Here is a 13,325-nt window from a genome sequence, read left to right on the forward strand (position 1 = left end):
CTATAAGCTAAAGGCAACAGCCAAAAAGTAGAGACCCACGTCCAGCTGCGATAAATTTAAAGACTTCTTACCAAAGAGGAGGATACCACCGACATGATTGACTGCTGGATTAAAGAAAAAAATTCACACCCCGCCAAATGGAAGAAGTGACCGCAAGCAGGATGTCATTTATTTTAATTTCACAAATGGCAAACAAGTCAGGATTAGCCTATCTAATCCAACTCGCTAAAAACAAGCGTTTGGAGGCAGAATTGAGGCCCTTAATATTCCAACAAACAAGCGTCATAGCACAAAATCTGAAAAGACCTGTGGCTATTGCAACCTGGTCGATCTATAAGGAGACTAACCAAGAGAAACCGAATCTGGAAAGACAACCCTCCTTCGTCTATGGTTACCGATGGGGGAACACTGAACATTACTGACGGGAGAGTCATCCTGCAAAGAACCGGACAAAATAGAAGGGGGGCAAAGGATATCCCCGAAAACAGAATTGAGACCAGAAATAGTTGAATCCATGATAGTCGATAGAGCTAGCAATTGAAATGCGAAGAGAGAGAGATATCCAGCAGTCGAGCAGCGTCGCCGATCTCAATACCCAGGAGGTGCGAACTGGGATGTAGATAGAGCTGAAAGGAAGGCAAGTGAGTCGACCCCCCGGTAGACCGTCGCTGGGACCAATGATAGGAGAAAAAATTGGATGCGGAGAATATGAGATAACCTCCAGGGCACAAGGGGAAAAAGGGCAAGAATGAGGAACTGAGAAGCCAATCACCATGCAATTGTTGGCTTGGTTGGAGATAGCATGAATCGCCATAATATGGATAACATGGTAAGCAGAATTTCGGGATGAAAAGAGAATGAAGGAAGAGATTGAACTAAGGCCACCATGATCAACACTGTCCGCCTGCGCCACCGAGCAACAGCTGGAAAGGGAGAAGGTCGAAGAAAATGTCGGGTCCCAAGGATACAAAAAAATGACCGACTGACCCGGGGAATGAAAATGAGAGCAGACCTTGGCATGAGATTGCGAGCCCAAACCTGGCAGCACGAGCTGTAATGGAGAAGGTAGAAGCACCACAAGCCCACCTCGAGCAATCATACCTGAAGGCATCACCACGAGACTTGGGAAGGCATGCAAGAATAAGCAGATTGACGGCCCCGCCCAGGAGGAGAAAAAAGCGTCAGGTCCCGAGAAGAGAAATCATTGAAAGGGTCAGACTGCATGGGGCCTTCCCCATGCGGAACGACCGATGTTCTGAAGAGGGATGAAAAATGTATTGGGTCCCAAGAAGGAGACAAATTGATCGAATGAGCTGCATCAGAGAAATCAATGCAAGCCTGGGCATAGGCATGCGTGCCCATACCGGGCAACACGAGCGGCGATCCTGAATGATGAATGTTTGATTCCCCACTGCATTCAAGCATACTTGAAGGAGCCGCCAAAGAGACTTGGGAAAGAGCACTAGAAAAACTAGATCTGCGCAAAACAGCCAATGGCTAGGAGATATGCACATCGAGAAGCTGGGCCAGAATGAGGATATCCTTCACCGGAGAAGAGGCAGGGGAAGCCAGAGACGATGACTGAGAAACCTTAGCAATGGGTGACGGCCAGACCGAAACCCAGATAGACCCAATCTTGACCGCAAGGAAGGAATCTGTCAGCTGCTGAAGATCACCGATTTGCAACCACGACGATAAAGATAGATGTCTGATTGGTTGAAGATTACTCTGGCGAGCATGAAAATGCCCCAACCCAACAGGTGCTTTGGAAGAAAGAGACAACCCCACCGAGAGCGAAGGAGAGAAGACAAAATGCTTGCGCATCCAAACCGGGTGACACCGAGATAAAAAAGAGGAATCACACTTGTGGCAGTGAAGGCGCTTATGAAAATTCAGGGAAAAACAAGCAACATACCACTAATCCCCCATCTTGGTAAGGCTTAACTGAGATCTAGAGCGAAGGGCATGGAAGAAACGCTGCCAGGAAGATGGAACCTGCTGCCACGACTTATCCGCCGCCCGAACCGATGGCACATGAAAGAAGAATGGAGAAACCAACATTGCCTGAGCAGAGCACGCGGCGAGAGGCTCCAACCTTACCCCACGCAGAAAACGCTGAATGTCTGAGATGAGAAGCGAGCCCACGACAAGGCAAGAGCGCAGTGATGTCGAAAGCAAAGAGAAAAAATATATTTGAGCCTGAAAGGGAGTACAACGTCGATACCCCACTGACAAAGAGCAAAGGTTGCCCCTCAGTCATTGATAGCAACCTAGATGAAATGAAGGGCTCGTTGGTTTGAGCCCAACGAGCGATCTGGAGTGAGGTCGCAGAAACAGACTGTTCGAGGGCGCATAAAGAGAGAAAGAGAGAGGTATGTTGCAGAATGGAGGTGGAGGGATCGTCGAAGAAGATGATCACGACTCAGGAAGAGATGGTGGAGGTCAGGGTCCCTATCCCCTACAGAGACTAGTGTGCCCACCTCCTCATCCCCCTCAACAAATGCAGGGTCAAAGAGATCTATCTCCCTTGGAAATGCGAGAGCAAGAGGCACCGCTATGAGAAGTGCGAGTACAAGCTGGTGATGGAGAGGGTCATCCAGACGGCGAGGAGAAGAAGCTCAAGGAGCAGCAAAAGCAACCCATTCTGTTGATCCCCAAAACTGCCAACACGTGATGATCAGGGTCCCGCTGTCCCTCCAACAACAAGTAGAAGGTGGGCCGATTGAATGCCAACGAAATGGCACTGACGAGCAGCGGGTGGGGCAGGCTAGTTGAACACCAACGAGGTGGTGCTGGCGAGCGGTGGGTGGGGTAGCAGGGCAAGGTGGCACTGACGAGCAGTGGGTGGGGCAGCAGGGCACACCAACGAGCAAGGGGTGGGGTAGCAGGGCACACCAGCGAGCAGCGACGGGCCAGATGAACACCGACGAGGTGGTGCCAACGAGCGGTGGGTGGGGCAGCAGAGCACACCAGAGAGACAGAAGACCCAAAGGAGGGGGACGAAGAGGAGAAGCAGGAGGGAGCAATCCCGGACTGTAGCTGAAGACTCAGACACTGATTGACCGCCGAATCATCCATTGCCGATGCATCTGAATGGTGCGTGCTAGGGTTCGAGAGAAGCAGAGGTAACGAGGAGGCCGATATATATAGAGAGAGAGGGCTCACCCTTCTTATGGATTTTCTCTGAAACAGTTTGTTATTGTACAGTTCTATTTAACAGAGATTATTAAACCTTAGGCATAAAGGCATTTCCTTTCATAATTTTAAAATAATATACTAATTTATTAACAGTTTATCTAGATAAATAATCTCTGAGCATATTATATATATATATGTGTGTGTGTGTGTGTGTGTGTGTGTTTTAATGATCGAAGAGAAAACCCCCAATGAGCTTATGCCGCCCATGGGTATCGAACTTGTGACGTTTTCTTCAAATCGGAGACCTTCACAAATAGCCCTTGCTTTTAGAAGAAATAAAATAAGAGCATAATTATTAAACCTTGGACGCAGCGGCATTTTCGTTTCATAGCCTGTACGGCAGTTCATAAAGATAAACGCTGCTTTTCAACTTTTCAAAAGCAGCCTTACCAAAGTTACCCTTGATGTAATTTCCGTAAGATAAAAGTTAGCCTTGATGTGTAAATTCACTAATATTTTCATTTATCTCCTTGTTGCCACAGTAATAAATATGGGCGATATTTTGGAAACATCACGATACTGCAATTTTAATCTCGATAGTTAGGTCTTGAAAGGGAGCTTTCAAAAGAAACGCAGTTAATTGAAGTAATTTAAGATGCATTAAATAGTGTAAATCATATAAGGCAAAATAAATATCTTAATTTATTATCATTATCATGAAATTAACTGATCCCTCTAATATTGAATGCTAATAAAGTTCTCACTCAACAACAGAGTTTCCGAAAAAATCAAACTTTGGAAAGAGGAAGCACTGATGAAAAAAAAAAACATCTTCCGAAAAGTAAAGCTTTGGAAAGTGGAAGCTAAAATATGCTTTTGTTTAGACTCGTTTTGAAATAGGTATGGACTATGGTGTTATGTTTTTAAGTTCCAATTTAACTAATTAATTTCAGCCAAGATTTTCCCAAACAATGCGAGAAAAATAAAATTTTCAAAATGTAGCAATAACATACATCCTATAATTTCTCGTTTTAAATTTTCGTCACTATGTTTGTAGCTATGCAGTAATAAGGGAAAAGAGAGGGAGAGCTGAAATGCAAAGGGGCAATTTCCAATTCAGACATTATTCAGCGAGTGCCATTCAAAATTTTCCCAGTTTGTCTAACAATTCCTGTAAAGTAGTTGCTTGCTCCTTAAGAATATTGTTAATGAAACACCAACACGTGTTTGGTAGGAGCTGTCAGTGCAGGTTCAAACCCCAATGGTATTTGAATAATAACTGGTGGGGGTCTGCCAACCCCAACTTGCATTTTTTTTAAAAAATGTTAATGAAAGTGGAAGCTAGTTGGCTTTTTTGTACAAGCCTTCAACCATGGAACCTCTACCCATCAGTATTTTATTTCTTATATAAAATATGCACCTCATTCGTCAAGTTTTTTTTCTTTTTGAAAGGCAAGTTGGCGTTAGTTAGATCCCTACCAGATATCTCTTAAATCCAATGTGGCAGAGGTATTCAAACCTGGGCCTTCAGCTTGGCACAGGACGCGGCTTACCACATGGAATACCACCGCGGTGGTACCTCATTTGTCAAGTTGATCTACTAGGGAAACAAAGAGAGAGAGATGTATTCTAGTGAGAGCAGGGAGGTGCTAGTGATATGAGTTATCTTAGCTATTGCTGGCTTGGTTGCTTTTCTGCTCACGACAACCTGCTCCTCAACTTCTCCCCTTAAGGACATGAAGGCTCATGAATTGAATAAGGGAAGGTTGGTGAGCCCCCTTGGCTGTCCAGGAGAAAGAGCTTGCCGGAATTGATTCCGGTGAACTCGATCACCCTCCCTACGACTGAACATGGGTGATGCTTGCTTGTGAGCCCTTGTTTCACCTTTTTTTTTTTTGCTTTCCTTCGAAAAGAAGCACATTGAAGGGTGAAGCTCGCCAAAGTACCACTCCAGCCAGCTTTACCATGCCAAAAGGAAAATTATCAAAATAAGAGCTTACCCTTAAAACAACAATATTATGGTTTAAGGGCTGGAATACAATACTCCACGTTTAAAGTGCCATAGAAATCTGTTGCTTTGGCTGGATATCAGCTGGTTCACATAGTATAATAAATGCACATAACCATTTCTAATCATGGATTAATTACATTGTCAAAAACAGTAGAAATATTTATAAAGGTTTGATTTTTTTCTAACCTTCACCATGAAGCAATTACGAGTAGAATACTAAATGAGCACTTGGGTTACTTATTTACATATATAACGTAAATTAAATTGCCCGACTCATTTCACACATTTACAACTTAATTGTTGAAGACATAGAAATCTAAAAAGATAATGAGCACGTGTAATTCAATTTTTTTTATTTATAACCCAAAGAAACTGCTCAGACTGCCATACGGTCGCCATGCCGGCAGCGTAAAACTCTGAGAACTGGTACCTAATCCACCACATGCAGGCATTTTATACTTCAAAGAATCGATGATACCAATGGAGGCTGTGATTGTCTGGCAGGAGCAGTTAGTGCACGTCAGTCGAACCCCATATAACTGATAGGGGTCTGCTTAACGCCAGCTTTCTCTGTCGAAAAGATAAAATAAAAAAAGTATTTGGACAATAATACAGTCAACCTTCCTGGTACAACAGGTCTTTTCCACCGTTAGAACAATATTTTGTTTCTAAATGACGTGGACTCCAACTTGGCAAGAAATATGTGATAAAAAGAAAGGCATTCGCTATAAATGTGCGTGCTTATTCTTTTCAAGGGCACGGTCATTTCTTTTACTCATTAGCGACCACCAAGAAGAAGGACCAACAGAGGCACTAGAGATGGCTAGAGCAGGGGACCTTACTATGGTTGGTGGCGATGGTTGTAAGAGCTACATGCGGAATTCAAACTTTCAAGTATGTATATCCATCTTCCATGATATGAAAGTACTTTTTGTAAAAAAAAGTTCCCGTTGGTACTTTTTATAATTTTTTCGACCACAAGGGAAACAACCTGTTCTTCAAGATCGGCAGAAGGAATTTGTGCATCATGATTACCACCACCTTTTTTGGGATCCTCCGATGCAAAACCCTCTGCCCCCACTTCCCTTGGCACAAAGTAGGTCTTTCCTTCGGTTCAGCACTAAACTCACGGGTACCAACCATGAGGTTCGAACATGAGATGTTTGGGAAACCAACAACAATTATGTTAGCCCCCTGGCCAAAAGTAAGCAAGCCCCTGAGTGTTTTGCCTTGTTCGAAAAAATAAAAACAAAAATAATTACAAGGAATGATGAACTTTGTATTTTAGATTATGCTAAATGCATGAGGCGCACAAATCACACAAAAATCCCTATGGCATGTAGCGATTTTCTTGTAAAACACGAGCACGGAAAAGATATCTCTACGCGTGCAGCTAGGGATGGCAGTGGGGCGGGGCGGGGCGGGGGGGCGGGGGACAAGGTTTCCACCCCCCGCCCCGCCTCAAAATTTTATCCTCCACCCCGCCCCGCCTCCGCGGCGGGGATGGATTTTATCCTCCGCCCCCGCCTTCATCCCCGTTTCATGTCCTCCACCCCCGCCCCGTCCCCGTCCCCGTTTCCGCCTTCATCCCCGTTTCATGTCCTCCACCACGATCGACGCAGTCTGCGCCCGGTATGCCTCCTCGAAGGCGGAGTTGAACCGCCTGAAAGCCCGCCTCGCGCTTTCGGCATCGATCACCACCGGCATCTCCGCCATGGCCGCCACGACCTCGCTCCACGCCATGCGCTCGTAGTTAGCGACGTACTGCCAAAGCTTCTTGGTGTGCATTCACACCCAAGCGTCGCCGAGGACGAGTCAGAGATCGGCGATGGCCCTGCGACGGCCAACGGTGGAGGCCTCCCCCTGCGACGGCCAACGGTGGTCGGCGACGGCCCGGCTACAACGATGGGGAAGGGGAAGAGGCGACGGCCCGGCTCGGCGGCTCCAGGGTTAGGAAATTAGGGAAGGGAGTTAGGGTTAGTAAACAGTAAAAATATAAAGGGTTGGGGGCGGGGATGGGGCGGGGCCGGGACGGGGATGGGGCGGGGCGGGGCCGGGAAGGGGATGGGCCGGGGCCGGGGCGGGGATGGGCCGGGGCGGGGCCGGGGCGGGGCCGGGGCGGGGATGGGCCGGGGCGGGGATGGGCCGGGGCGGGGGAACGTGCCAGTCCATCCCCGCCTCCACCCCCGGACGGGGATGGATTTTAACCTTCGTCCCCGCCTCCATCCCCGTTTCATACCCTTCATCCCCGGTCCAAACGGGGCGGGGCCCCGCTTTCCCCCGGTCCACTGTCATCCCTACGTGCAACAATTTTTTTAGCTCTAAGTTTGGAATACCCTTCCCCTCCTTTTTTTTCTTTTTTCCTGAGAGGAGGGGGAATGGTGGGGGTGAGAGAAAGGGGTTTGGGGCAGTTGAGTCATGAGCTGCTCATGTACATAGCAAAAGGGTACTTGGTTGGGCACTATAAGAAATCGGATTTTTACTGGCTTTTAGGGGTGGCAATCGGGTCGGGTTGGCGTGTCAGCATACCTCAACCCGAACCTGACCTGTTTATTAAACGGGTCGGCTGTGGCAAACACGAACCCGACCCGTTTAATAAACGGGTAACCCGCCAACCCGGTTTAATAAACCGGGAAATCTCCGGCGGGTTCCCGGGAGATCTGCGCGAATCCGGCATCTCCGGATGATCTCTCCCCATCTAAATCCGCCCCCTCGGGCAGAACACCGGCAGGCGGAGCGACGGAGGTGCTGACGGGTGCGGTGCCACGGCCGGTACAGATCGTCTCTCCTCTCCACCGGGAGGCGACTCCAAGAACGAAACAACAAAAGAAGAAATCGACAAAAAATAAATTTAAATTTGACAGAAAAAGGAAGCGAGGAGCACAGCCTACCGTACGATCTGGATAGAAAAGATTTCCGCGAGAAAGAATTCGTAAAATAGTTGAGGGATGAAAGGAACGCTCACTTCTGAAAGGTTCACGGGATCTTCTCCGGCGACGTCCAGCGGGCGCGGTCCGCCAGATGAGCCCGGAGAGGGCTTCTTGATCAGCAGTTTCCGGCAGCCAGATTCCTCTTTCCCGGGCCACGTCTCGAAGAGGGATTTGAGCGAGAGGACCTGCTGAATTGCCTGAGACTTGTTCCAGGACGGCCGTCGCATTCCTTCACAAGAGGTAGAAGAAGAGGAAAGAAGGAAAAAGAGTGAGAAAAAGATCGCCGGAAAACTCTCTCGATCGCCGCAGAAACAAACATGGCGATCTATTCTTCCTGCTTATGACCGAAAGCCTAAGAAAGCAATAGAGAAAAATAAGGAGAACTGCAAAATATGTCATCCTCCGTCAACTCCCTCAAGGGCTTGTCCAGCGGCGACCGGAATATTCCTACCGACGCCTTCATCCTCCACCACTTATCCAAGTTATCATGGTCAGTGAAGACTAGGGGTTGGCGGGTTGACCCACCCGCCTAAGCCGTTTATTAAACGGGTCAGCCGGGTTGGCGGGTTGGCATACCCCCAACCCGAACCCGACCTGTTTAATAAACGGGTTACGCGGGTCGACCCGTTTATTAAACGGGTTGGCTTAAGCCCAACCCGAACCCGCCTAAGAGGCGGGTTGGCGGGTCGTGTCAAAAATTGCCACCCCTACTGGCTTTGCTTTTGCACAAGTTAAAGTCTGTAAAGGTTTTACTGTAACAATTTACATTCGCCAGTAAATTATACTTTCACAGGTGCAGTAAAATCTTAAACCAAGGAAATACCTTTACTGACTCTACCCAAAACTGCGCAAGAAAAATACTTTTTTTTCCTCGCATAATTTAGAGTTGTGTCAGAAAAGATTATTTTCACTGGGCTGGGGTTAGTCTTTTCTTTGAAGCAACAGAAAATCTGCCCCAATAAACCTTGGTTTATACTGTCGCAACTGCCCGAATGCGTCAGTAAAACACAGATTTCCTGTAGTGGCTCTCAAACTCATGCAAGCTCATTAAAAATGATTAGAGTATGTTTCGTTTGCATATGTGGGTTTACAACATAAAAATACATAACATAGTGTGGTATACAATACCTAGTTAAGTTACATGGTTTGACAAAAGTATACTTTTTGAAATTAGATTCCTAATGTTGCCAACATAAAAGATAAATATTTTCTAAAAACTTGGTTGGCTTGGCCTCATCAGGAGTAACCACTTGCGCATGTTCATGCTATCTTTCAAACAAACAAGCTAAGCTTGAACAATCCTTTCTGGGCTCATCTGCTCATTTACTATGCAACATTCATGAATAGAGATTCTTTGGATTATCTCATGTTATGATCAGTATGACCAACATGGTAGCCATGGCGGTGATTGCACATGTGGTCAGCAGGCTGAAGGCCTACAATCGAATCCTGCTGGTACATGAGGCTGCCGTTGCTTTATCACAGTTGGGGCACGTAAGGCTGAATGGTCGTGTCTTCAACCCAGAGTTGTACATTGCATGAAGCGGGTCCATTAAGTGTCCCAGCTCCATAGTGACACGTTCTTCAAGATCGGCAATTTCTCGTTTTTTAAAACTCACAAGAAATTGAAAAAAAAAATCATAAATCTGGCATTTTTTTGGCAAAATCTTGGCAATAAAAAAATAAATAAATAATTTATTTTTTATAAGAAAATATTAATAAAAAATATTTAAAAATAAAAATACATGAATTTTTTGTGATAAATAGTCGCTTAAAACATAAATATCGTGTTTAAATCACGGTATTTATGTTTTTTCATAAATCTCACGATATTTATGTTTTTTCATAAATCTCACGATATTTTGAAAAATCTCGCGAGAAATTGCCGTTTTAAACTTTCAGGCAATTTCTCACGATATTATCACATGATTTTCCTAAATCTCACGATATTTTAGTAAATCTTGCGATATTTGTCACTATGCCCAGCTCTGGCGAAGGTTCCTTCCTCATCAAGAAAATAAAAACATGGTTCCCAAAAATAACTAAAAAGCCTAACACTCCTAAATATATGTGGCAGAGGAGCAGGTATGATAGTATCAAGGTGATGATAGCGAAAGCCATCCATGAGAAGTTTGACATTTCAACAACGAAGAACGCAATTCGTATCGTTGATCTGGGTTGTTCTGTGGGGCCCAACACGTTCTATACCGTTCAACACATTATGGATGCAATGCGGGACACACTGGACAAGTCACAGGACCATCAAGCCCATGCTCCTGACTTTCAAGTCTTCTTCAACGATCACGCAGGCAATGATTTTAACACCTTGTTCAGCATCATCCCTCCTGACCGTGGATACTTGACTGCAGGGGTTCCAGGATCTTTCTACTCTCGGTTATTTCCTCGAGATTCCGTCCATTTTTTTAATTCAACGATGGCCCTACATTGGCTCTCAAAGGCACCAGCCGGGGTTACCAACAAAGGAAGGGTATACATTTATGGTGGCGGGCCCACCGTGTTTAATGCCTACAAGGAACAATTTAAAGCTGACATGTTGGACTTTTTGAGCTATAGGGCTGACGAGCTGGTTGGGGGAGGGCTGCTTACCTTGCTCTTTTGTTGCCGTCAAGAATGGGTTGACTTGACTACCACAAAGTTAGACTTTTTCACTTTATATTTGGAGCCCATTCTCACGGAGCTTGTTCTCGAGGTAAGAAAAAAGTGATATATATATATAAATGAAAATCTATTGGACTACATCTATGCTAGACCCATACAAGATTGGGGGTTTACAAAAATTTTGGATTTTTTTTTAAATTCTAACCTTACATATGTATTCTATGTGCTTGTTTTCATAGAAATCAAGTCTTGGATCATTTGATTCCGCTGCATGGATAAGGTTTTATAAGGTTCCGAAATCAATGGACTACAATTTCTTAAAACTTTCAAGGCTCCAAAAACCATTTTTCCATATAAAATGCATGATCCAAGAAATCGATCATGCAGAACACATGTGTAAGGTCGGATTTAAAAAAAAAAAAGCCCATCAGGTGCGGGTCGGGTAGAGATAGGATCGGGTATATTACCATTACTCATATATATATATATATATAATATATATATATAGAGAGAGAGAGAGAAAGAGAGAGAGAGAGAGTCATTAGAATATAAGGACTGAAAATATGAGAACTAATGTCCGCAATTTTTATGAAATTTTGTTCTTTTCTTTTGAATCTAATGGTACGGATGTGATCTACATTCTTGGTTTTATAAGAACCCACTCTTGAATCATCTGAATTTGATGCATAAACGAGATTGTTTATGACTTTAAAATCAAAGACTCATGTCTTCATAAATATTTAAGCATTCAAAAATCATATTTTTCATAAAAAATACACAATCCAATGGTCAATTCTTAGCAAATTCACCATGCCAAGTCCATACACAGATTGAATTTGAAAAAAAAGTGCTGAAAATGCCTATATTTATAGTTCTCATATTCTAGTGACTCTCTCTCTATATATATATATGTGCGTAAAATATATATTATTTATTCATTTGTATATATGAAAAATATTTGCTACCCTTTATAAAAGTAACTCCTTAATTGAAACTCATAGGAAGAGGCCAGTTTGACCGAGTCTAACCTCATGAATATATTCATCATTGTTAATCTACCATTAAAACTAGTTAGGTTTAACACTAGATATATATATTCAACCTTATGAAAATGATTAAAATAATCTTAAAATAATGATATTTTTTAAATACAAGGTTACTTTTTTGGGCATTATAACTCTTTTGAACTTAAAAAAAAAAAAAATCAAACACCTTTTTCAAAAAGTAACCTTGCAATTTTCAAAAATATCATTTTTAGTGTATTTTAGTTATTTTTATGAGGTTGAATCCATATAATGTTAAACCTAACTTGTTTAACGGTAGATTAACCCTGTATATGTGTATATATATAGAGAGAGTCCCCATTTTTCTCTCAAACCAATCTCTCAAACATAGCCTAAACCTCATTGCTAGACCAAGAACATTTATAAGTATCTCAATTTATCTATTTTCTACCTTTTCTTTTTTGTTTCTTAAGGTTTTCTCTGTCTGTTGAGGAGTATATCAAGTTTTGACCATTCAATAAGGGATGCTTTCTATGGATTTTGTACTCCTGACACATGGTGACTTTCACAAGTAGCCCCTACCAGAAGGAGTGGAGCTCTGACGGGCCCACTCTGTCTATTTTCATGAAATTAGATCCTATCATTTATTGGGTTCAAAACTTAACTGCCGAAACCCAAATGGCTGCATATATATGTTATTTTGGAGAGGAGGCTGCATATACATTGTTAGTAAATCTTTTAATTGATTTATTTTATGTCTTACTAACTGAGTTGTCATAAATGAAGGGCAAAGTGAAAGAAGAGGATCTAGACTCATTGCAAATGCCATTTTACAACCCAAGCGTTGAAGAGTTTAAGGAGTTGGTGGAGATGAACGGCCAATACAGCATTCATGCAGCACAAGTTGTTAATAAAGGGTGGGGATTGAATGGGTGTGGGGAGGATGGATCTGAACCCAACCTTGATCAGTTCGTCCAGTCCATTCTCACTACCTCTAGGGCAGTGTTCGAGCAATTGGTGAGGGTTCACTTTGGTGAGGAGGTTGTGGACGAATTTTTTGAGAGGCTTCCGACTAAAGTTTACCAATTTGTTGGTAGTATTGATTCCTTGCCGCCACCACCCCCAACGGCCTTCTTCATCCTTCAACGCAAGCAACGCCCTTCTAATTAATTAGTCTCTCTTTCTCTCTCCAATTCAGACTATATTATGTGATGATTGTTACAATAAAAAACTTAGGTAACAAAGGGGTAAGTGTATGCGTGTGTAATGCATGAGTAGATTTGAAGACTTGGATTTCATAAGGATATGTTTAGATCCATTTTAGATTTTAGATCATTGTACTTTGATATTAAATCACTATACTTGATCCATATCAATAAAATAAATGTTGTCTTTTAGAAGGTTTTTAGGTAATTTGCTTGATTTAGAATTAAGAAAAAAACCTCATCCACTTATAGATGAGCGATCTTTGTAATTGTGCAGTTGAATGAAATATGAATTCAATTATTTTATTTTCTTTAATTTTTAGTTTTTTTTTTCTTTATTTTTCTTTAATTTCTTGTTTTCTTCTAGATAATTTGGAAGTTGGTTAGATAATCTCGTAAATTCGACTATGAATTTACC

General features: G+C 43.3%; 1 protein-coding gene and 1 pseudogene across 1 annotated transcript; both read left to right on the forward strand.

Moving 5' to 3' along the window:
• Positions 1–2,384: 2,384 nt before the first annotated feature.
• On the forward strand, positions 2,385–2,674 carry LOC149827187 (NADH dehydrogenase [ubiquinone] 1 beta subcomplex subunit 7 pseudogene; annotated as a pseudogene).
• Positions 2,675–5,946: 3,272 nt separating this feature from the next.
• LOC149827188 (loganic acid O-methyltransferase-like) lies at positions 5,947–13,099 on the forward strand. Its single transcript, XM_090019198.1, has 3 exons — positions 5,947–6,043; positions 10,157–10,789; positions 12,489–13,099. Exons 1-3 carry the CDS (start codon positions 5,969–5,971, stop codon positions 12,870–12,872), a joined length of 1,092 nt encoding a protein of 363 aa, XP_089875324.1. The 5' UTR covers positions 5,947–5,968; the 3' UTR covers positions 12,873–13,099.
• Positions 13,100–13,325: the final 226 nt, after the last annotated feature.

This window comes from Nuphar pumila, chromosome 10, assembly GCF_984573655.1.
Source record: "Nuphar pumila chromosome 10, dmNupPumi1.hap1.1, whole genome shotgun sequence".
Classification (NCBI taxonomy): Eukaryota; Viridiplantae; Streptophyta; class Magnoliopsida; order Nymphaeales; family Nymphaeaceae; genus Nuphar; species Nuphar pumila.

Excerpts from the sequence above, each read along its gene's own strand:
- LOC149827188 (XM_090019198.1), top strand. The coding sequence starts at position 5,969 with ATGGCTAGAGCAGGGGACCTTACTATGGTTGGTGGCGATGGTTGTAAG. Across the intron at positions 6,044-10,156 it reads TGCGGAATTCAAACTTTCAA|AGGAGCAGGTATGATAGTAT; the intron begins GTATGTATATCC and ends TATATGTGGCAG. Across the intron at positions 10,790-12,488 it reads TCACGGAGCTTGTTCTCGAG|GGCAAAGTGAAAGAAGAGGA; the intron begins GTAAGAAAAAAG and ends TCATAAATGAAG.